The sequence below is a fragment of the Equus quagga genome, chromosome 13, assembly GCF_021613505.1.
Source record: "Equus quagga isolate Etosha38 chromosome 13, UCLA_HA_Equagga_1.0, whole genome shotgun sequence".
Lineage (NCBI taxonomy): Eukaryota > Metazoa > Chordata > Mammalia > Perissodactyla > Equidae > Equus > Equus quagga.
This window is the reverse complement of record NC_060279.1, coordinates 96,352,025-96,376,140: the sequence shown is the minus strand read 5'-3', so window position 1 is coordinate 96,376,140 and position 24,116 is coordinate 96,352,025. Positions and strand designations below refer to the sequence as shown.

Below are 24,116 nucleotides of genomic sequence, written 5' to 3'. Positions count from 1 at the left end.
TGTCAGCCTGGTGTCTATCCTTCTTTGTGTTTCTGCGTTCGCAGCTGTGACTCGCTGTGTCAGGGTGGAGTGTGTGTGTGTTCGGGGAGAGATGGCAGAGTGAGGGACCAAGTCTGTTCCATAGCTCTTGCACACACCTCCCTGTGAAGAGGCGACAGTGTCAGCTCATAGGTGTGCACCTATGGGTGTGAGTGTGTCTTCGTGTGACTTCTGTTTCCTTGTGGAGTCAGTGGACACCTTGGTGTGTTTCTTGGTGTGTTTCTACTGACCTCAGCTGTGTGTACATACGTCTGTGTCCGCGAATATCTCTGTGGTGTCTGTGTCTATGTCACAGGGTGAGCATGTTGATATATGACTGACTCACATGGACCCCTGTATGCGTGTGTGTGTGTGTGTGTGTGTGTGTGTGTGTGTATGATTCACAGCAGGCAGTGACAATAGCCTTCTGCTTCTGCCTGGTGTCCTGGTATATCAGCCCTGCCCCAATTGCCTCTTGTGGACGAACGTGGGTTGCTCACCAGCATGTATATGTATGTCTGTGCCACCTTCGTGCACAGGGCAGCATCTCCACACTTGTGTGTCTGCAGCAGTCCTGCATGTCTACCCAAGTGGGTGTTTTTGTATCAGTCTGAATTTCAGTGAATGTGTCTGAAGCAACCTGAGTGTGTCCAGCTGTGTTTTGATGTTGTGTGTATGTGTGTGTGTGCCAATGTCAGCCCCTGTGTGTATACATGTAAGTCACTGAGTGTCTATTTGTGTCACTGCATGTTTGGGACAGCATCAGCCCTGTGTGTAGCTTAGCTTAGGGAGTGCTACGCTGTCTGTTTTTATGCCATAATGGCCCCTGTGTGTTAAATGTGATTCATTGTGTGTGTGTGGGGGGGTGCTGTGACAAGGCATTTTGTCCGTTTGTCTGTGTCTGTCGCTCCATCTGACTCAGGGCGTGCCCCTGTCTCCTTCCAGCCTTCTTCTTCCCTTGGAAAAAACGCAAGGGGGAGGGGAGCAGGGAGCGGAGGGAAGGACAGTACATCTGGAAAGCACATCTGGAGTAGGCCTGCTCCAGTCGCTGAGGGAGAGCCCGCTGGAGGGGAGGGGGTCCCAGGCCCCTTGGGCCCTGCTCTCCCCTCCCTCAAAGTGCCTGGCGCTGGGGCCTCGGAAGGGGGATGCTGGGCGCGCCCCCCCAACCAAGGCCGGCCGGAAGTGCCAGAGGGGGAGGGGGCGTCCCGGTGACTCATGCGGGGGCAGGAATGCTGCGGTCGGAACAGGACCCGGCTCCAGAACCCCGCTCCCGCCCCAGGGCTCCTCGCGAGGCAGCGGCAGCTCCCGCGCGGTGACCCTGGCCGGCCCCCACGTGCCAGGTGGCTGGACAGGATCCAGCCTCCCCGCCCCTGCGGCAGCCCGCCCGGGGCTGTCCTGTCCCTCCCCCGGACCGGCCGCGGGGGCTGCGGGCCCGGGCACCTGACCTTGGCTGGGAACTGCCGCCTGGGCAGCGAGCTGCGGAGCTTCCCTGCCCACCCCCTTCCGGCCTCGGCAGCCTTTCCTTCATTCCACTCCCTCTGCCGACTGAGAAAAGGAAACTTTGTGTCTGCGGGGAGGTGGTGGGAACACAGGCACACACTGCAGAACAAACACAGGAGACACGCACAAGTGTACAACATCCGCAGACACACACAGGGCCACAAACACTCCTGCACAGAAAGACACACGGAACAGCAGACATGCACGCAGACTTAAGACTTGGTCCTTCTCACATCCTGTCCCCCAGACATTGTGTTTACGCGCATATGTTTATGTTTCTGTGTGTGTGAGTCTGTGTGTGTTGTATAGCTGTGTGGTTGTATATCTCTGTGTGTCTCTTGTGTTTGCCTCTGTACTTGTATGTACCTTTGTGTGCGCATGTGTGTGTCTGCCTGTGTTCCCACCACCATGCTGGGGAGGGGAGGCAACCCATCCCCAGACGCTCAAAGAGAGTTATTCAAGACACACACATTAACTCACTTACTCACGGAATTACACAGGCTCATGTTGCTACATCCACACTCAGAAACTCTCATAAGTACACAAACTTATACACATAAATTCATTCACTCATTTAACAAATATTTATGAAGCACGTGCTCTGTGCCAGGCCATCTTAGGCCTGGAGGATACAGCAGGAGACAAAACAGACAGAAACCCCTGCCCCCCGGGGAGCTGACATGCTAGTGGAGTTGACAGACAGTGAACAAGATACATAGATAAGGGTCAGCCCGGCTGGCCTAATGGTTAAATTTGGCACGATCCGCTTTGGCAGCCCCGGTTCAGTTCCTGGGCACAGACCTACACCACTTGTCTGTCAGTGGCCATGCCCTGGCGGCAGCTCACATACAAAATGAGGAAGATTGGCAACAGATGTTAGCTCAGGGCGAATCTTCCTCAGAAAAAAAAAAATTAAAAAGGTACGTAGGTAATGTGTGGAGTATACTGTGATGAGAAGAGCCAAAGAGAAAAAGAAAAGCAGGAGGAGGCCAGATCTGGAGGGAGGTCAGGGAAAGAGTGACTGAGAAGGTGGATCTGAGTAACAGATGTGAAGGAGGGTGGAGGCAGCCGTGTGGATATCTGTGGGAAGCCTGTTCCAAGCAGAAGGGACAGAAGTGCAAAGTTCTGAGTGGGGAATGTGCTTGAGCCTGTGTTCCAGAAACACCAGGAGGCCAGTGTGGCTAGAGCAGAGTGAGCAGCCAGGGAGCAGTGAGTGAGGGGAAGAGGGGTGGGTAGGAGCAGAGCTCATGAATGAACAAACGCCTCCACATTTACACACACCTGGGGGAACTGTTATATACACCAGGTGTGTCTATTAGTTGTATGTGCCTCTGTGTGTGCCTGTGCGGCTCAGCGTGACTGTGTTCGTGCATGTATGTGTGTGTCTGTGTGTGAGTGTGCATTCTTGTATGTGTCTTGTGTCTCTAGGTATGAGTATGTTTCTCTATGTGACTGTGTGTTTCTATGTATATCTGTGTGTATAATTGTGTGTGTTGGTATATGTGTCTGGTGTGTCTATGTAGGAGTAAATGTATTTGTGTGTGTGTATAACTGTGTGTGTCTATGCATGTGTGTTTGGGTATGTACGTGTGTCTCTATCCATGCATAAGTGTGTGTGAGGGGGTGTGTGTATGCATGTGAGTGTGTGTTTACGTGTGTCTATATCTGTGCATGTGTGTGTGTCTGTCTGTATGTGTGTCTGTGTGGTGGGGCATTAGAGCTGGGCCATGGGCCTGTCATCATGTATGGGGATGGAGGCCTGTGTTCCCAGGCCATTGCCTCCCCTTCCCGAACTCTCCCTTCAAGCAGGTGCCGTGTGAGCTGTACTGACCCTGTCAGATGGGCCATGGTAGGGGGTAGCCCGGCATGACCCGGGAAGCCCTCCCCTCTCTGACACTGGGCCCCTTCTTTATATGACTCCTCAGGCCTGAACAAGACATCTTCTTTCTCCTGTGAAGCCCATAATGCCAAGGGGGTCACCACATCCCGCACAGCCACCATCAAAGGTGACAGGAAAGGGAGCTGGGGAGCTGGGTGTCAGAGGGTGAGGGTCAAATGTCAGAGCTGGGGTAGAGGGAAGGGTGGGGAGCTTTGGGCAAAGGCATCTGAGGGTCAGTCCCTCCCGTCATCTGTCCACAGTGCTCCCCCAGCGGCCCCGTGACCTCCACCTGGTTTCCAGCCAGCCCACGGAGCTGGAGGTGGCTTGGACACCAGGCCTGAGTGGCATCTACCCCCTCACCCACTGCACCCTGCAGGTGAGTCCTCAGACTTTGCTCGCCTCAGTCTCAGCCCTCCTTCCACCCACACCCACAAGCCCTCATCACCTCCCTAGGAAACCAGCCCTTCCCAGCCATTCATGTGTTGAGAGGCAATAGAACCTCTGGTTAAGGCAGATGTCCTGGGTCCAGATCCTGGCTCCACCAGCTGCTGGCTGCCTGAGCTTGGGGAGGTGACTTAACCTCTCTGGGGCTCAGTTCTCTCATCTATAAAATGGGCATAATGGTAGTACCTACCTGATAGGCTTGTGAGAATTCCATGTGTGAACACAAGTAACAAACTTAAAATAGTATCTGGAACATAGATAATGCGCAATAAGCTACAGTCATGCACCACCTAACCATGTTTCAGTCAACAATGGGTCGCATATATGACGGTGGCCCATGAGATTAGTGCCACATAGCCTAGATGTGTAGTAAACTATACCAGCTAGGTTTGCGTAAGTACACTCTATGATGTTTCGCACAACAACGAAGTCGCCTAACGACGCATTTCTCAGACTGTATCCCCGTCGTTAAGTGACACGTGACTGTATTAGCTGTTTTAATTTTTTTTTAGTGTTAATGATATTGACTCTAGCCGGAATGGGAACCCTGAGACAGCAGGGCCCAGAGCCACCTCTATCACCCCTGGGTACCCACGGCCCTGTGCTTCTCCCCTCCCAGCCCTGAGCACTCTGGGTTGTCACTGTCAGGAGGTGAGTCTGTCTCCCACTGAACTGTGAGCTCTGAGAGGGCGGGGCCGGGCTGTCTCAGTCACCTTGTCCTCATGATCGCCCAACACAGAGCCAGACATAGACTAGAAAATATTTGCTGGAAGAATACCTGACAACTGCAACAAGCTGGACCGAGCCTTCTGCACCCAAGTTGTTCCTATTCCAGAATAAGGAAAAAACCCAAACAAACACAGATCTCTGAATGCAAGGTCCAGTTCTGGCCTGAAGTTCTCTGAGGCTTGGAAGGTGGAGTGAGGGTGGTACAGTGCCTGTGAAGGGAGATGACAATAGTTAATAACGACCCACTTTTATTGAGTGTCAACTATGTGCTGGGCCTTGTCTGATGGCTTCACACACACTTCCTTGTGTGTTTGTGAAGCAGGATCTATGGGTCCACCCATTTTCCAGATGAAGAAACTAAGGCTCAGAGCAGTTAAGCAACTTGCCCCAGGTCACAGCCAGGGAGTAGCAGCGGCGGGATTCAAACCCTTGTCTCACCAAACCCAAACAGTGCTCCTTACCTCCTTAGAGACCGTTTAGAGCCTTTGCTTGATTAAACAGGAGTTGTCTTTCTTATAATTACATGCGCTGGACACAACCTCAGTCACTTGTCATTTTAACCCTAGAAGGTAATGGCCATTAATCTTCCCGTTTTCAAGGTAAGAAACTGAGGCCCAGAGAGGGGAAGTGACGTGCCCTTCCAATGGCTAAAAAAGATAAAACCGATTCCATCCCAGAAGCCAGGCCTATTGGGGACACCTCAAATGCCAGGTCAGGCATCAGCTGTACCCTTAACCCGCATCCATCCAGTGTCCGCAGGAAAGCGGAAGTGTGTGTTCTTCCTCTCTGGGTCTCACTTCCTGCTGTGTGTGGGCTGGGGCTGAAGGGTTCAAACCGGAGGGTCACAGCCATCCTAGGGAAAAGAGAAGTGGGAGTGGGTAGGGGGAGGCTGGCTGTCTGCACCCATGTCCCCTTTGTCCCGGCAGAGCTTCCCCTTCCTGTTTGTCACTGTGGGTCAGAGAGCAGGCATGGGGACAGCGTCCCCGCATCATGCCACCCACCATCTACTCACCCCCTCCCCAGGCCTCGTGGTGGTATCATCTCCCCATATGGGGGCTGTGTGACTCTGGGCAAGCTGTTGAACTTCTCTGGGCCTCTGTTTCCTCATGTGTAAAACGGGAATGAAAAAAGAAATTGACCCCCTAGGGTGGTGGTAAGAAGTCAATTAATTCATCCAGGAATGTGGTTGACAGGGTGCTTGGTACCTTGTTGGCACACAAGAAATGTTAGCTGTTGATAGGGTGTGCAAACCAGTTTATATGCACCGTGTCATTAAACCTCACACCCTGCCAGGTAGGGACTCTTGCGTGCCCATTTTCCAAAGACAGCAACTGAGATTCAGAGAAGTTAAGACACTCACTCTAGGTCACACAGTAAATACTATCCAAGCCAGGACTTGCACTCAAGGAATCTGGCTTCAGAGCCCACACCCTTAAGCAGTAAACTCCTTCCCAACACATTGTGTGGCGGTGTGGTTGGATCACTTGGTTGCTCCCTCGGGTGAAGGCAGCACTCCTGAGGTGTGTGCCTGTGAGTTGTATGGCTGTGGTGTGTTTGTGGTTCTGGGCGGCAGGGCTGTGCATGTGTATTCCCCAGCTGTAGCCCCTACCATCCTGATCATGCCATTCCTGAGGACCAGGTGGGTGTGTCCACCTGTGCAACTGTGCAGGGTGTGCAGAGTTTGGCACTTGTGGCCAGGTAACCTCACACACACACAAAATAATAATGACAAACACTCAGTATGCACAGGCACTCTTTTAAACGCTTAGAAGCGTCAATTCAGTCAACCTTGTGAAGTAGGAGCCATTGTTGTTATCCCATTTTACAGAGGAGGAAACTGAGGCAAAGGGCTGGGGAATGGTGGAGGCTGGATTTGAACCTCAGATCCAGCGTCCATGCTCTTCAGTGCTAAGTTGCACCATCTCTCTGGACAGAAGAGAAGTATTGTTACTATTATTGATGTTCTTAAATGGACATTCTTACTGTAAGCATGGCAAAGATTTTGAAGACAGGAGGGGGTTCAGGTTCAGTGACAAGCTGGTGACCTCGGACAAGTGATTCCATCTCTCCAAGCCTCAGTGTCTTCATCTGGATCATGGGGATACACACAGTACCCACAAGGAAGGGCTGAGAAGAAAGTCAGATGAACTCAGATTTGTGAAGGGTTTTTCTCTTTTTATTAAGATCTACATAATGTGCATCATCTTTGGTGTACACTCAGATTGTTTAACCTGCGGTTTCATCCATGTAACCACCCTCCAAATCAAGGTGCAGACCCTTCCCAGCCCCCCAGAAGGCTCCCTCAGCCCCCAGAGATGCGCACTCCTCTGATTTCTATTGTAGGACGTTGCTTTTGCCTGTGGTTAAATGTCATTGTTATTATTATTGTTGATGCTGACTACCTGCCGTGCACTGTGCAGTTGTCCCATTTTCCAGATGACGAAACTGAGGCTCAGAGAGGGAAAGTCTTGCCAGAGGTGGCTTTCCCAGTGATGACAGAGCCACATCGTGCAGCTGGGTGGTCTCCTCATTTTCCAAATGCAGGTGCCCATGTGGTACTAGCATGGAGCTGCAACATACACATACACACATATCCTTGCAAAACTGTGTCGTCACACTAGGATCACCACCATCGAGAGTTGTATGACCATTTTGTGTGATTATGTGGCCATCCTGTCCTCATGCCTCCTTCTCTCTCCTCAGGCTGTGCTGTCAGACGATGGGGTGGGCATCTGGCTGGGAGAGCCAGACCCCCCAGAGGAGCCCCTCACCTTGCAAGCATCTGTTCCCCCTCACCGAATTCGGCTGGGCAGCCTCCATCCTCATACCCCTTATCACATCCGGGTGGCGTGTGCCAGTACCCAGGGCCCCTCACCCTGGACCCATTGGCTTCCCGTGGAGACGTCAGAGGGAGGTAAGAAGGGGCTGGTGTCAGGGGGAGGAGATGTTGTGTGCTGCCCGCCCTGGACGTTGTTAACATCAGTACCACCCCCAGCATCTCCTCTCATCCATTTACCCCTTGTGGCCTCAATCTCCTTCCCATCCCGTCCCTGACTCCTCAGCACAGCCCACTGGCATCTCTCCTTGTGCTTCCACTCACAGGAGGCCTACATGAGTTGCCCATGCGCATGCCCTTTGCACCCTGCCACTGCTTCCTGGGAACAGGGGTGGGGGTCAGGAAGAGGTAGGGGTGCCAGCTTCCCCTCTTCCCTGTCCTCCAGTGCCCCTGGGCCCCCCCGAGAATGTTAGCGCCATGCGGAATGGGAGCCAAGCCCTCGTGCGTTGGCAGGAGCCAAGGGCGCCCCTGCAGGGCACCCTGTTAGGGTACCGGCTGGCCTATCGAGGCCAGGACACCCCAGAGGTGGGTGCTGCTGACTGCGTTTGGGTGGAGTGGCTGGGGAGGAGGGAGATGGGGAGGAGGAGATGAGAGGGCAGATGTGGACAGTTGTGCAGGTTGGGTAGTACACAATCACACTACGCCTAAGAGAGCACATTATAGGGTGGTTAAAGGAGTCTAGGAGGGTTAGAGAATGGCTATTTATGAATCATTGTAAAAAGTGTTTCAGTAGACTTGTATGTTCACTATGATGATTTTACAGCAGATAGTTGTACAGCATCTTGAGGAAGGGGCGCCTTTTCCTAATAGGCATCATGGTACTCTCTGAGCAAGCAGCACCCCTGGGGTAGAGAGATGGGGTGGGAAAGAGGATGGGGAGTTCGAAGGGGATGGAGAGATGAGGGTGAAAAGATGAGAATTCAGTTCTTCAGCAAAAGTACTGTGTGCCACGCACTGTGCTAGGACTTGAGGACACGGCAGTGAGTGAGACGAAGTCCTGGTCCTGGTGGAGCTGATACTTTGTTGGGCGCACAGGGATAGAGAACGGAGAGGGAAGGGTTGGGGATAGGAGATGAAGGGTGGGAGGAGGTAGATGATGAGAGGCTGGAGATAAGCAGAGGGCTTTGAGAAAGATGGGGAGTTGAGGCCAAGGCTAAAGGCTTACAAGTTAGGGGACTGGGGCTCTACCCTCATGTCACGTCTGGACGTCCTAGGTGCTAATGGACATAGGGCTAAAGCGAGAGGTGACCCTGGAGCTTCGGGGGGATGGGACTGTGCCCAACCTGACCGTGTGTGTGGCAGCCTACACTGCTGCTGGGGACGGACCATGGAGCCTCCCTGTGCTCCTGGAGCCCTGGCGCCCAGGTAACTCCAAAGCCATGCTCAGCCCCCTTCAGCCTATCCACAAGAACCTTGTCTCTCCAGATGCCCCTGACTTGCTCCCTGTACCTTTCAGTGTTACCCCAATCTAGGCTCTGGTCCTACCGGGAACCTTACTGAGAGCCTCACTCCCTCCCCTGTGTCACACAAGTCTTGTCCTCTCTGAGCGTATCCTCCCTCTGTCCTTTCTATTCACAGAGCAAGGACAGCCAATCCACCAGCTGGGTAAGGGCTTATGCACCCCCTCTACTCCCTCCCTTCCCTCAATGCCCAATGAGGATCCCATAAACACACACATACTCTTTGTATATCCCTTTCATGTTTCTCAAACTCATCACTCTAATTCTCTACTTCTTGGGTTTGTGTGGTCCTTGATGGAGGTGTCTATAATGGCCCAGCACATTGTAGGTACTCAGTGAATGGAATATGGGTGGATGGATGGGTATATGGATGGAAGGAAGGATGGATGGATGGGTAGATGGACAGGTGGGTAGATGGGTGGATGAATGAATAACTGGGTGGGTAGACGGATGGATAGATGGATGGATGGATGTACAGATGAGTTATCTCCCTCATATCTCAAATATTTCTTCAACAATTCTCAAACATTCCTCCAACACCCATTGTACCCTCCTAGCACTATTACAGCCCGCCTCTTGTAAATCAATCCACAACCCTTACTTATTCCTCTCATGCCTTCCTACATTTCTTTGCATACCCTTTCCACACTAATCCCATCATCCTTTCACGTTCATCCCATTGTAATATTTCTTCTAATCACTCCCTCCTTTTTGCACACCCTTTCCATTCATCCCATGCTCCTCATCTGCCCTTCCCATGCCTTTTACATTCTCATTGCACACTCCTCTCACACCGAAGTTATATCCTTACAAATCCCTGCTCACTCCTTGCATCTAAAACTCCTTGAATATTCCTCACTCACATACCACAAACTCCTCCAACATCCATCTGACACTCTGTACACACTCCTTTGCACACCACATTCCTTTGCACATTTACTTCACTCTCATCCCTCGCATTATGAAAACTCTTCTACAGTCACTACACACTCCTCAAAAATATTCCATGGCCATTTGTCCCAAGAGCCTCACACTCCTTGCATATTCTTTACACATGCCTCATGCACTCTTCCTACACTGCATGTATTCTCTCCCCTACTCACCTGTTTTTCTACGCCCTAGTCTGCCATCCTTGCACAATCATCATACATATCACACACACCTATACTACTTGAGATTTACTCACACACATTCCATGCTCATCCAGCCCTCCTTGCACACTCATAAATCATTCTGAACAAGCCTCTCACTCCCATCCCACACTCCTTCCACACTCATTGCACACTCCTCAAGTGTCCATCCCACTCTTAACTCACCCCACCACTCCCTCCCACTCTTAGCTCACCTCATCCCTCCTACGAGTTTCATGCTCCTACTTTAACACATACTCATAGCATATCCATCGCATGCCTTGCCCAGCCCAGTCTCCTTGATTATGTGAATGCACCTATCACATACTTCATCCAATATGTCCACATCTGCCTCCCTCCAACAACACCACCTTGGGTCCTGGGGAGCTGGATCAAGGGCCTCAGCCATGACCTGTCCCCCATACCCCCTGACAGTGAGTGAACCCCCAGCCCCTGCCTTCTCGTGGCCCTGGTGGTATGTACTGCTGGGAGCAGTTGTGGCTGCTGCCTGTGTCCTCATCTTGGCCCTGTTCCTCGTCCACCGGCGGAAGAAGGAGACGCGCTATGGGTGAGTTGGAACTACATGGGTAGGGAGGCCAATGTGGACTAGGATGGAGAGGCTGGAGGTGGGGACATCATCAGGAGGCTAGTGCAGGAGGAGAGATTACCAAGAATTAGGATGAGGGCAAGAGTCTGGAGAATGAAGGGAAGGCAGGAGGTAGCAGACCAAGACATGCTCGGCAAATGCAGGAGGAGAGGGCAAGCAAGGCTTGGGGTTGGGATGATGCTTGCTCTCACTGCTTGTGGAAGGAGGGGGTTCCACATGGTTCTGCCCTGCTGTCATCTCTCAATTCTCCCCAGAGAGGTGTTTGAACCAACAGTGGAGAGGGGCGAGCTGGTGGTCAGATACCGCGTTCGCAAGTCCTACAGTCGGCGGACCACTGAAGCCACCTGTAAGTGAACCCGATGCCTCCCTGCCCTGGTTTGGGGCTAACAAGTGTAGAAGTTTGGGCCTGCTGGGCTTCTGTAGAAGCATGAATCAAAAGTTTCTGAAGGCCTTGGAATACTAGGATGTTAGAAGCACAGACTCTAAGAAAAACGGAATTGTTGAACCACACAGAACCTTAGAATAATAAAATCTTAGACACAGTAAATCTTAGAAACACCAGGGCTGGCCCGGTGGTGCAGCGGTTAAGTTCGCACATTCCGCTTCTCGGCGGCCTGGGGTTCGCTGGTTTGGATCCTGAGTGTGGACTTGGCACCGCTTGGCAAGCCATGCTGTGGTAGGCGTCCCACATATAAAGTAGAGGAAGATGGGCACAGATGTTAGCTCAGGGCCAGGCTTCCTCATCAAAAAGAGGAGGACTGGCAGTAGTTAGCTCAGGGCTAATCTTCCTCAAAAAAAAACAAACAAAACAAAAAACACCAAACCTCAGAATCATAGGATCTTAGAACAATGTAATCATGATAATGCTGGTGATAAAGATGATAATGACAATGATGAAGAAGATGCTGCTGCTGAGATAAGGTTGAGATATGATGATGGGGATGATGATGATATCAGCCAACCCTGGCACTTCCTATGTGACAGGTGCTGTTCTAGGCGCATTGTATATATCACTTAATTTAATCCTCACGACAACCCAATGAGGTAGGTGCGTTATCCCCTGCACTTCACAGATGAGGAAGCTGTGGCATAGAGTGGCTAAGTAACTTCCTCAAGGCCACACAGCTTGTAAGTTGGAGAGCTGGGATTCGAACCCAGGCACTTTTGCTCTGAAGCTCATCCCTTTACCTGCCTCTGGGAATTACAGAATGTTAGAGAGGTAGAATCAACCTTGGCCTGAAAAAGTATAGGCTCACTACTATAGACCCTCAGAATCTTGAAAATCATAGATTCCTAGAACTATCAACTTCCTGTTAGAAGATTATAGAGTTATGGAGGGTCCCATCTTTCCAATTGGGGAAACTTAAATCCAGAAAGAAAAGAGACAGAGTTAGGTCTCTTCCTAGCACACAGTGAGAAGGCTGCCAGGGCCCCAGGGAGATGTCCAGAGGGTCTGGGAAAGACATTTATTTAAGCAGAGAAGGAAAAGGAAGCGAGGAGGTCACAGTGATCTAATGGAATAATACGCTGCAGCAGTTCTCAAAGTGTGATCCGAGTCCCGGGGGCCCCAAGACCTTGGTAGGGGGTCCATGAGGTCGAACTATTTTCATAATAATACCAAGACATTACTTGCCCTTTTGCTCTTTCCTTCTCTGGTGAGCGTTCAATGGAGTTTTCCAGAGGCTTCCTAATGTGTGATGATGTCATAACTCTGACGGTCGATGGAACATGTGCTTGTATATTCTTGGGATTTAAAAATCTCTCCGTTTTAATTCTGAATTCAATAAATATCAATATAGATAACCCACATAAACAAAAGCTCTTTGCGGTCCTCAATAATTTTAAGAATGTAAAGAGATCCTGAGGCCAATAAGTTTGAGAACTGTTGCTATACCGCAATGAGAATGAATAAATTACAGTTACACTCAACAGCTACACTGCGACTATCTCATAGATGTCATGTTGAGTGAAAGAAGCCAGACACAAAAGAGAACATAGTAAGTGATTCCATGTTTATGACATCCCAAAACAGACAGGACTAATCTGTGGTCAGAGAAGTCAGGAAAATGACTACCCTGAGAGAACAGGTCATGGTCTGTTCTTGACCCGACTGCCAGTCACACAGTTGTGTTTGGTTTGGAAAATCCATTGAGCTTCTCAGTTATGATTTATGCAGATTATACTTCAATGAGAAGTTAATATTTTTAACAATTGACATGGCAGGACACTGACCAATCAGGTGCCTACTGGAGCAAGATTATGTGGCAGGCTTTAACCTCTTAGTTGCTATTCTGGGGGACGATTCAGGGAGCCTAGAAGAGGAGATAGGGTGGGGGTGGAGGGATGCCTAGGGCAGTAGCCATTTTTGTATGAATGCAGAAGTATTTTGGTATTTTAACAATGAATATATCCCTATTGGTGAGTGTCACCTGAATGTGAGCCCTGCTCCATGTCTCTGTCCATACACTGTCCTCCTCTCTCCTCATCACCAATGCAGTGAACAGCCTGGGCATCAGCGAAGAGCTGAAGGAGAAGCTGCGGGATGTGATGGTGGACCGGCATAAGGTGGCCCTGGGGAAGACCCTGGGAGAAGGTGAGTGCCCCCAGCACGTGTACACACATGCCCCTGAACCCTAAAGTCCTGCACTTCCTCTCCTAAACCCAACCACAGGGAATGCAGTCCCTACAGGCCTGCCTGAGGTCAATGTCTCCTTCTGGTCTCCCACAGGAGAGTTTGGAGCTGTGATGGAGGGCCAGCTCAACCAGGACGACTCCATCCTCAAGGTGGCTGTGAAGACAATGAAGAGTGAGTCTTCATTGTGTGATACATGTGCATACATGCATATATGCATATGCATACATACGCACCATTTGGGACCCCATTCTCTAAACCCACACTCCTTCCCTATGCCCCTAAGGAGGCAGAAATGCAGAAGAGTTAATGGCAAATTAGCCCTAGCATAGAATCTCAGTGTTTTCAGACAGGAAACGGAGTCCATGCCAGGTACTTCCACAGAAGGAATTTAATATGAGGAGATTACTACAGAGGTGTAGGAAGGACTGAAGGAAGAACTGGGGGCAGTGAGGCAACCTAGAGATTAGCAGCAGCAGTACTGTCACTTCCACCCGTGGGCATGAAGGGCAGGGGGAGGAAGTGGTGTTACCGGATCCCATGGCCAGGGACACCTGGTGAGATTTGGGAATCACAGAGTTAGGAGCTACCTTGTGAGAGCTTAAAACACAAAGGAGGGGCTGGCCCGGTGGCGCAGCGGTTAAGTTCGCACGGTCTGCTTGTCCGCGGCCCAGGGTTCGCCAGTTCGGATCCCAGGTGCGGACATGGCACAACTTGGCAAAAGCCATGCTGTGGTAGGCATCCCACGTATAAAGTAGAGGAAGATGGGCATGGGTGTTAGCTCAGGGCCAGTCTTCCTCAGCAAAAAGAGGAGGATTGGCAGTAGTTAGCTCAGGGCTAATCTTCCTCAAAAAAGAAAAAAAACACAAAGGAGACACAGCCACCACCAAGGCAATACTGGAAGTAGAAAGAGAGAGGGTCAAATACCCTGGCTTTTCCCCTCTTCCTGCCCACCTGCTAGTCTCCCTTCAGTGCTTCCTCTTGGCAAACTCTAACAGGAAATCAGCAGGAAAGGGAGCCTGGGAAATGTAGTTTTCAGGGGCCAGGCCCCTGTGATATGTGGCAGAGCAGGGAAAGGTCTGGAATGAGGCACACCTGGCTTCATCATTTATGTGCTGTGTGATCTCAGGCAAGTGACTTTCCCTCTCTGAGCCCCCCCTTCCTCATCTGGAATAAAGGATCATAATGTTCCTACCTTTGAGGGTGTTGTCAGGCAAAGCACTTAATACTGGGGATGGCAACAGTATGTGTAATTAATGTGGACTGCAACTATATTACTTAAATCATCAGAGAGAACAGGACCCAGTCCAGGGTCACACAGCATAGGATGTCCAGGGCCAAGTCCTTTCCACACAGAGAAGAAGCATAGAGGGTCAGGCCGGGGCTGGAAGTGAGGGAGGATTGATCCGTTCTGAATCACAGGAGCTAAAAGCGTGGGCTAAGGAGTCATCACTCTCTCACTCATTCATTCATTATGGATCACCTCCTATGTACCAGGTTATATTCTCCACCTGGGTTTGAATCCCAGCTCTGCGACCTTGGGCAAGTCACGTTGCCTCTATGATCCAGTGTCCTGAATTGTAAAACAGGGATAATCCAGGGATCATATGGATCCCCAGGGCTGTGGGAAATGTGCTGGGAGCAGCCTAGCAGGGTGTGAGCACATGAACCCGAGAGCCAGACTGCTTGGGTTTGAATTCTGCCTATACTACTGGCAAGCTGTGTGTGCCTAGGTAGGTTCCTTAACTATCCTGTGCCTTGGTTTCCCCATCTTTAAAGGAGGATAATAATAGTAGTACCTCAGGGGAGTAAAGGAGTTAATACATGTAAAGTGCTGAGCACAGCACCTGGGACTTACTAATCACGTCTGATGAAGATGATGATGATGATGAAGGAGAGGAGGAGGAGCGAAAGAGCCCTCCCTCTCCCTCCTTCCTCCTCATTCACCCTCTTCTCTCCCCTAAGTTGCCATCTGCACAAGGTCAGAGCTGGAGGACTTCCTGAGTGAAGCCGTCTGCATGAAGGAATTCGACCACCCCAACGTCATGAGGCTCATCGGTGAGGGAGGCGCGTTTAGAGGGTCCAGGTCCCATGGAGGCCGCATCAGAGGGAAGACCCCTCCCTCAGGCACTGGGAAAATCAAACCTCCAGGCTCCCTGTTCCCCCCTCCCTCAGAAATATCAAGCTCCCCCACCTCCTTCTGCTCTCTCTCAGCTTGGAATGTGACCTCTGACCTTTCCCAGAAATAGCTGAGGTCCCCAGGAGGGCTCAGGGAAACATGTCTGGGAACTGTGCTGGAAATGGCTCTGAAGCTCGGTCCCTGCCACCCCTCCCAACAATGTGGAGGCCAGATTTGACGGGGAGGGAGAGACAGAGCTGGGAGAGGGGATGGCTTCCCCTTCTGCCCAACTGGAGTGACAGGGCTACCTGGGGGGTTCAGGCGTCTGTTTCCAGGGTTCCGAACGAGAGGGCTTCCCGGCACCTGTGGTCATCTTACCTTTCATGAAACATGGAGACCTACACAGTTTCCTTCTCTATTCCCGGCTCGGGGACCAGCCAGTGGTGAGAGGCACTTAATCTTCTGGTCCACCAGTATACAGTGAGCACCCACCAGGGACCCAGGGCTGCTCAGACACTGGGAAGACATGGTGACCAAGAGCTTGTTCTCATGGAGCTGTCTGCCAGTGGGGGGACCACGCAATAAACAACTTAACAAATAAATAAGCGAGATAATTTAAGTGCTAGGAAGGAAATAGAGTGGGATGAATGATAGGGAACCCATGCAATTCGTTTGAGTGGCCAGGAAAGGTCTCACTGAGGAGGTGACCTTGAAGGAGGAGCCCGCTGGAGGGAGATGGGGAGATCTGGAGGAAGCAGTCCCAGCAGAGGGCACAGCACGGGCAAAGGCTCAGTGGTAGGAACAAGCATGGCTTGTTTGAAGACCAAAAAGGAGGCCCCTAGCCGGAGCATATGTTGAGAGCAAGAACAGTAGGGGATCCAGTTGGAGAGGAAGGCAGGAGGGGATTATACAGGGCCTTCTTGGGAAGAAGTTGAGTTTAATTCTTGGAGCCATGGGAAACCACTGCAGAGCAGAGACAGGCACACACAGGAAGAGGGGCGGGAGGGATCTCGGGAACTCTGCTGACTTCTATTCCCACCTGCCCTGGCCCCTCAGTTCCTGCCCACTCAGATGCTGGTGAAGTTTATGGCAGACATTGCCAGTGGCATGGAGTATCTGAGTACCAAGAGATTCATACACCGGGATCTGGCCGCCAGAAACTGCATGTGAGTGTCAAGCCTTCCTGGGACCGCCCCCCTCCTTCAGAGTTCCTTACCTCCTTCCCAGGATGGAAGAGGGGGCAGGTCAGAACTCAGGACAGAGATAGAGAGGTCAGCAAGGGGTTTGGGGAAGGCTTCCTGGAGGAGGTGGGCCCTACACTGAGATTCTGGAGTATTTGGATGTGGAGAGAGAAGAGGCAAGAGGCTGGGCTCAGTAAGCAGCAGGGGGTGAGCAAAGGGACAGAGGTGACCGATGAGGGTGGTGACATTTGAGCCTCATCTCTGTCCCCCTCCATGCTGAGTGTCTTGCCTACGGCTGCCCTTGGAGAGAGGCCACATTGGATAAGGAGACCAGACCCTCCAGCAGTGCAATGGAAAAGCAGAAAATAGGCCAGAACTAGGGCGGGCGGTGTGTGTGTTTGTGTGTGTGTAAACAAACACAGGCTTAGAATATCAGCCTCATGACCATGTTTGGCTCATAGAAATTGGAGCTGGAGAATCAGAGAATCTTCTATAAGACGTGTAAATGGTCACAACTCTTGGGAATATGGAAATTTCTTTATTCCCCCCAAGTTTTGTTTTGGAAAAACCCAATCTACAGAAAAGTTGAAAGAATTGTACAACGAACACCCATATAGCCTCATTGTGGAGATTTTGTCACATTTCTCCTCTCTTGGCTGTCTTTCTCTCTCTCCTCTCACGACCACTGGAAAGTAAGTTGCTGAGATGGTGACACCTCACCCCTAAGTCTTCAGTAGGTATCTCCTAAAATAAGGACTTACGCCCAATCACAGTTCTGTTATCACAATTCTAATTAGATTAACAAAATAATTCTGTTACACTACCTAATATCCAATCCATATTTAAAAGCTTCCAATTGTCCTCCGAAATGTCTTTTAGGGCTATTTTTCCCCTGATCCAGGATCTATGCAAGGTTCCCACATGGCATTTGGTTGTTATGCCCCTTTGGTCTCTCTTAATCTACAATAGCCTCCCCCCACTGCCACCATCTTTGTATATTTTTATGGCATATTCTTTTGGAAGAGATCAGCCCAGTTGTCTTGTAGGATTTCCGTATATAAGATGTGTCTGTTTCCTTGTGGTGGCATTTGCCTTGTTCCTCTGTTCCCTGTATTTCCAGTTAACTGGAAAGTAGATATAAAGGATTGAATAGACTCAGTCAAAATGGAAATTTCTTTTTTTTTTCAGCAAGGAACATTGGCCCTTACCTAACATCTGTTGCCAATCTTCCTCTTTTTGCTTGAGGAAGATTGTCACTGAGCTAACATCTGCACCAATCTTCCTCTATTTTGTATGTGGGATGCCTCCACAGCATGGCTTCCTGAGTGGTACATAGGTCCATGCCTGGAATCCAAACCCACGAACCCCAGGTCACTTAAGCAGAGCACACAAACTTAACCACTATGCCACCAGGCCAGCCCCCCAATCTTCCTCTTTTTGCTTGAGGAAGATTTCCCCTGAGCTAAGATCCATGCCAGTCCTCCTCTATTTTGTATGTGGGTCACCGCCACCACATGGTCACCTACAAGTGGTGTAGGTCTGCGCCTGGGAACTGAACCCCGCCTGCTGAAGCAGAGCATGCCAAACTTAACCACTAGGCCACAGGGCTGTCCCCTGGAATTTCCTTTATGTCTGTAACTTGAGCTAATCCTGGTCAAGCCCCCAGTGTAATAATGACACTGAGAATCAGAGTGGACAATCAAGTGTTATGCACCTGTCGTGCTTTCTGTTAAGTTGTTAAAATATTGAAATAGTTCATTACCACTTGACAGTTGGCCACAACCCCAAGCCTCACGTGCTCCTTAGCCACCAGCTTAGATGCCCAAGCATCACCCATCTCCATAGCCTTCTGTGATCCTCTGGACCTAGACCCAGCAAATTAAAGATTAATTCCTGGCTTATCAGGGGCCTCCAGGGTCTGTTTTGATTGGTCATTGCCCAGGCCCATCACTCTGGCAAGAAATAATCAATTCTTAAAAAAACAGAATCCCGGAAGCTCAGATGCAAGGACTCTTCTATTTACGTAAAGGACAAAACAAGCAAAAGTAATTCATGCCTTTAGAAGTGAAGATTGTGGTTACCCTTGGAGGGGTAATTACAGGAAGAGAGGTCTGGTCGTGTGTTTCTTTCTTTCTTTTTCATGTTTTAAAAAAACCAATGTGTATTTTGCATACACTAAAATATGCACATCTTATGTGTGCAGCTCAATGAATGTTTATTTGTCTATAGACCCACATAAACCACCACCACTAGATCAAGATAAAGAACATTTCTAGGCCCCACAGGCTCCCTTGTACCCTTCCCAGTTGCTGCCCCCGAGGGGTAACCACTGTTCTGGATAGACTTCTCTCACCATTGACTTCTGTCACCTGTTCTTAAGTGTCATATAAATGGAATCATGCAATTTGTACTCCTTTGTGTGCAGCTTCTTTCACTCAGTGTGATATTTTGAGATCGGTCCGTGTCATCGTGTGTCTCAGTAGTTCTTTTTCTCTGTTGTGTGGGATTCCATTAGACAGACGTCCTACGATGTTCTGTTTCTTAATCTGGGTTCTGGTTACACGGGTGTGTTTGTGAAAATTCAGTAAGCTGTTCACTTAAGAATTGTGCATCTTTCTATATAGAGAGTATACTTCGAGAAAACAGTTTTGTTTTTTAAATCAGAGAATCAAACCCAAAGAACCTAGGAAAGACCTTGGAATCTGGCAGAAAGCCAGAGCCCTCAGCAGCCCCTTATCCCCACCCTCATTTTACAGAGGAAACAAGAAGTAAAGCAGTTCCCTCCCAGTGTGGGGCGATCTGGGGAGACAGATCCCTAACCCCAAGCAGGACCGTCAAGGTGGGAGATGAAGAAGTGTCTGAGAGTGGAGGCAGGCTTCCTGGTGGAGGGGGCCGATGCCATGACCCTGTTCCTCTCCCCAATCTGGATAGGCTGAATGAGAACATGTCCGTGTGTGTGGCGGACTTTGGGCTCTCCAAGAAGATTTACAATGGGGACTACTACCGCCAGGGACGCATCGCCAAGATGCCAGTCAAGTGGATCGCCATTGAGAGTCTGGCTGACCGCGTCTACACCAGCAAGAGTGATGTGGTATGTGCGCCCCCTACAGGAGTAGGGAACAGTGGGCGGATGTGGCTTGATCATCTCACACACTGGGCTCACAGGGATGGAAGGGCTTCCCTGCACAGGGGCCTGTCCACATGGCCTAGGCATGTCTGGGGGTGCGGTGGGCATCTGTGAAACATGGTGCAGACATGCTGGGGATATGCACGTTGTTCATGTGTGTATGGTAGCAGGTCCATACATGGGACCTGTGGACAGTTTTGGTTAGGAGAGGCAGTGGTAAGTATGTATACATGTGTATAGCTAGGGTGTGGAGGGTGACACATGAGGTCATGTATCCCTGACGTGTGTAAATGTGTGCATGGGTGAGCATGTCTATGCATGCACAAAAGCTACCCCATGAGTGTGTACCTGTGCCGGAGTGTTTTGTGAATAGCGGTGATGTACCTACAAAGATAGTTGTGTATGCATGTGCACATAAGTGTGGGTGTACCCATGAACCTGTGTTTTGGGGGTCTCTTTATGCAGGAGAAACCCTCTAATTCCCCCCTCCTCCCCCCAACAGTGGTCCTTTGGGGTGACAATGTGGGAGATTGCCACACGGGGCCAAACCCCATATCCAGGAGTGGAGAACAGCGAGATTTATGACTACCTGCGCCAGGGAAACCGCCTGAAGCAGCCTGTGGACTGTCTGGATGGACTGTGAGGACCCTTAGGACTCCCCCCCAATCCAAGATTTCACTCCAAAACCCTGAGGACCCTACATGGCCCAAAATATCCAGGACTCTCTAAACCCAGCACAGAATCCCACAAACTGTTGAGGAACCCACTTGCCCCCTCACTCATGCTCTGCAGAACCACTGCTAGCCAACGGGGTGTAAATTAGCAAAAGGTGCCCTTTCCTCCTTTGCCTGGTACATGGAATGCAGGCTGGATCAGCCCCCTTGGCAGGTATCCACAAACAATGAATAACCTGCATAACCTTACCTGGGGGCCCTGCCTCTGAGACCCCCCCCCACTCCCCGCAAATTCTAATTCATCCCAGACTCTTGAGCACCCAAGCTTCCCCCAGATGGTCTTCAATGCCCAGGACCCTCTGCGAAACCCTCTAGTTTGTTATATTGAGCTTCTCCAAACTCTCAGGTCTCCTCTGAGATGTTCTCAAGATCCTTTAGGACAGTGTTTATCAAACTTTGCCATCTCACGACACTCAGAGAAGAGCAGAACATTTATCCAGCACTTGGGGGTAAAGAGAAGATGTTGCTTGGATCAGGAGGGGATAGCCTGGGGATTTAGACTCCCCAGGTCCTTCTTGGGTGCTCCAAGAGCTGAGGGCAGCTAACATTTCTACAGAATTTACTAGAAGGCACTGTTTTAGGTGCTTTGCGGGTATTAATTCATTTGTTCCTTACATAGCCATATGAGGTAGATGGGTACCATTATTGTTCCCATTTAGAGATAAGGAAACTGAGGCCCACAAAGAGGGCGAATCACTTGCCAAAGGCTGCATAGCTGGTGAACTAGTTATCTATACCCCAAAATCCAGTAGCTAGAAAAAAAAAACCCAACAAGCATTTATTACCTCACACAGTTTCCAAAGGTCAGGAGTCTGGGAACAGCTTAGCAGGGTGATTCTGGATCAGGGTTTCTAATGAGGTTACAGTCAAGATGTCAGCTGGGGCTGCGGCCATCTGAAGGTTGAGACTGGAAAGTGGCTTTCAAGGCGGCTCACTCCCATGGCTGTAGCAGGAGGCCTCAGTTCCTTGTCATGCAGTCCCCTCCATAGTGTTGCTTGAGCTTCCTCACAACATGGCGGCTGGCCTCCCCCAGATTAGCATTCCAAGAGAAAGAGCAAGGAAGAAGCCACAATGCCTTTTTTAACCTAGTCTCAGAAGTCACACACACCATCACTGCTGCCAAGTCAGAATCAAGTCACTAAGTCCAGTTCACACTCAAGGGGAAGGAAACTAGGCTCCATCTTTTCAAGGGAGGAATGGCAAAGAATTTGAGCACATATTTTAAATCAACACAGCTTGCAGGGCTTTGATGGCCAGAGACTGTTCTGGGGAGCCACACTGAGAAGCTCTGCTCTAGCAAGCGCTCACTAGAACACCACCCCATACCCAGAGAGGCTTTCCAAGATCCTTTCCAGCTCCTGAGTCTCTCAGAACAGCCCCCCACCCCAAAACTCTTGAGAATTCCCAAAAATCCATAGATGCCCCCAAACTGCTATGGTTCCCTCCAGTCCCATGAAATGCCCCCAGACTCCCAGAATGTTCCCCCTTCTGAGCCCCTGCTCAGTCTCCCACCCCTCACTTTGCTGCCCTAGGTATGTCCTGATGTCCCGGTGTTGGGAGCTAAACCCCCGGGACCGGCCAAGTTTTGCAGAGCTACGAGAAGATCTGGAGAACACGCTGAAGGCCCTGCCCCCTGCCCAGGAGCCTGACGAAATCCTCTATGTCAACATGGATGAGGGTGTGGGTCATCCTGAACCACTTGGAGCTGCTGGAGGAGCTGACCCCCCAACACAGCCTGACCCTAAGGATTCCTGCAGCTGCCTCACTGCAGCCGAGGTCCATCCTGCTGGACGCTATGTCCTCTGCCCTTCCACAGCCCCTGGCCCCACCCTGCCTGCTGACAGGGGCTCCCCAGCATCCCCAGGGCAGGAGGATGGAGCCTGAGACAACCCTCTACCTGGGACTCCCTCTCAGGACCCAAGCTAGGCACTGCCACTGGGGGAACCCCCCCTACTGTCCCACTCCAGGCCTTACTCCCAACTGCAGCCCCTTCTTTCTACCTATTCCCCTTCCATCCCAGACAGATCCTCTCCCTTTTCCATGCCTTCATATCTGTGTGTAAAAGGAAGGGGTTGGACTGCAATCTCTAGGGGTCCTCCTGGGTCTAACATTCCACAATTCTAGATTCTATGGTTTAAAGAGTCTAGATTCAAAGCTTCTAGGTTTCAAAGATGCTATAAGTCTTTGGTTCTAAGGACCTGATATTCCAAAGTCTTTAATTTTAAAGTGCTAAGATTCTAGACATAGAAATTCTAAGGTCTATATTCTAAGGCTCTGAGATTCTGTGGTTCTAGATTTTTCTGGTTCTGAGATTCTTGATAAAGCCCACAAGATTTTGTAGCTAAAGCTCTAAGATTCTAATTCTGGGATCTAAGCCTCCATGATTCTAGATTTTATTTTTCTAGGATTCTGAATCCTTAGGGTGTAAGATTCTAGATTCTACAATTCTAAAAATTCTACAATTCTAGATATGGAGGTCCTAAGGCCTAATGTTCTAAAATTTGATGTTCTAAGCCTCAGAGTGTAAATCCTCTGGCTATAAGACTCCAAATCATAAGGCTTCAAGATTTTATCTTCTCAAGTTCTAAAATTCTAATCATGGTCAGTTATAGTTTCTAAGACTTTATGATCTTCAAAATTCTTGTTAGATTCTGGATCCTAAAGGTCTAAGATTCTAGAAACTGCAATTCAAAAGTTCTAAGAGTCTAAAGATGGAGGTTTTAAGGTCTCGTGATCTAAGATGTGATGTTCTAAGACTTAGTCTAAGAACCTAGATTGTACGTGTCTAAGATTCTAGATCATATGCTTCAAGATTCTAGATTATTAAATTCTAAGATTCTAATGTTGTTCTGTTCTATGTTCCAAGACACTCTAGATTCTATCGGTCCAAGATTCTGGATCCTTAGCAACTAAAGCATAAGACTCTACAGTTATTTGTGACTAATTAGATGACAAAGCTCTAATGATTTCTAATGTTGGACACCTTTAGGTTCCATGCTGCATTCTGCCTTTCTAGGATGCTAGTTATGGGTCTAAGAATTCACAGTTCTAAATCTTAAGATTTGAGGCACTGTAGTTCTAAGATTCAAATGTTGTAAGCTTCTAAAGGTCTAGAATTCCAAGGTACGATTCCAAGGTTCTAACCTTATATTCTTCTCTGTGACCCTCCCCTTCTTAGCCACCTCTGCTTCCTCCTCCCCTCCTGTAGGGGTGCGCCTCCCTCAAGCCTGTGCAATGCTTTAGGAGTGCCTCCTTTCCCCAGGGGACAATCTTTCTCCTTTTGGGTCATGCTGCCCCCCTGAGCCAGTCTCTCATGCCCCTGTACTGAGTGTGGACTCTGGCGCCTCCAGAGGGGCTCAGATCACATAAAACTTTGTAACCACACTTTTGTCTCTTGTCTCCACTCAGCTGTCATGTGGCCCCCCTCCCTGGCAACTCAGTTTCCCCTTCAGTAAAAAGAAAGGTTTGGTGGGGTCTAGGAGTTCTCCCCTCACTAAAGAGTGTAGAAATGAACATACACATAGACAAAAAGACACGCAAGCAAAGAAATGCAGGCTCTCTGAAACCCCTAGCAAGGAATAGGCACAGAGATATTCACACAGGGTCACACAGAGACACTCCTCCCCCTAAAGTAACAGACACGTGAATTAATGGACATAGGCACACCTGGTCACAAATACAGAGATACTGAAATTCAGACATATGAGTAACAGAGACACA

At 49.9% G+C, this 24,116-nt stretch overlaps 1 protein-coding gene across 2 annotated transcripts in view; it reads left to right on the top strand.

Annotated features, from left to right (window-relative positions):
• Positions 1-23,780, top strand: part of LOC124250675 (tyrosine-protein kinase receptor UFO) — a 28,098-nt gene extending 4,318 nt beyond the window's left edge. Inside the window, exons 5-20 of one of the 2 annotated variants that reach the window (XM_046682781.1) lie at positions 3,444-3,524; positions 3,658-3,773; positions 7,274-7,484; positions 7,792-7,931; positions 8,621-8,771; positions 8,985-9,011; positions 10,432-10,564; positions 10,858-10,949; positions 13,101-13,196; positions 13,332-13,409; positions 15,201-15,293; positions 15,676-15,797; positions 16,411-16,520; positions 19,467-19,626; positions 20,165-20,301; positions 21,929-23,780. In XM_046682781.1, the coding sequence (XP_046538737.1) occupies positions 3,444-3,524; positions 3,658-3,773; positions 7,274-7,484; positions 7,792-7,931; positions 8,621-8,771; positions 8,985-9,011; positions 10,432-10,564; positions 10,858-10,949; positions 13,101-13,196; positions 13,332-13,409; positions 15,201-15,293; positions 15,676-15,797; positions 16,411-16,520; positions 19,467-19,626; positions 20,165-20,301; positions 21,929-22,280 (2,099 nt within the window). In that variant the 3' untranslated portion in view covers positions 22,281-23,780. The remainder of the gene's footprint in view (positions 1-3,443; positions 3,525-3,657; positions 3,774-7,273; positions 7,485-7,791; positions 7,932-8,620; positions 8,772-8,984; positions 9,012-10,431; positions 10,565-10,857; positions 10,950-13,100; positions 13,197-13,331; positions 13,410-15,200; positions 15,294-15,675; positions 15,798-16,410; positions 16,521-19,466; positions 19,627-20,164; positions 20,302-21,928) is intronic. The other variant, XM_046682782.1, reaches the window with a different exon arrangement.
• The last annotated feature ends 336 nt before the right edge of the window (positions 23,781-24,116 follow it).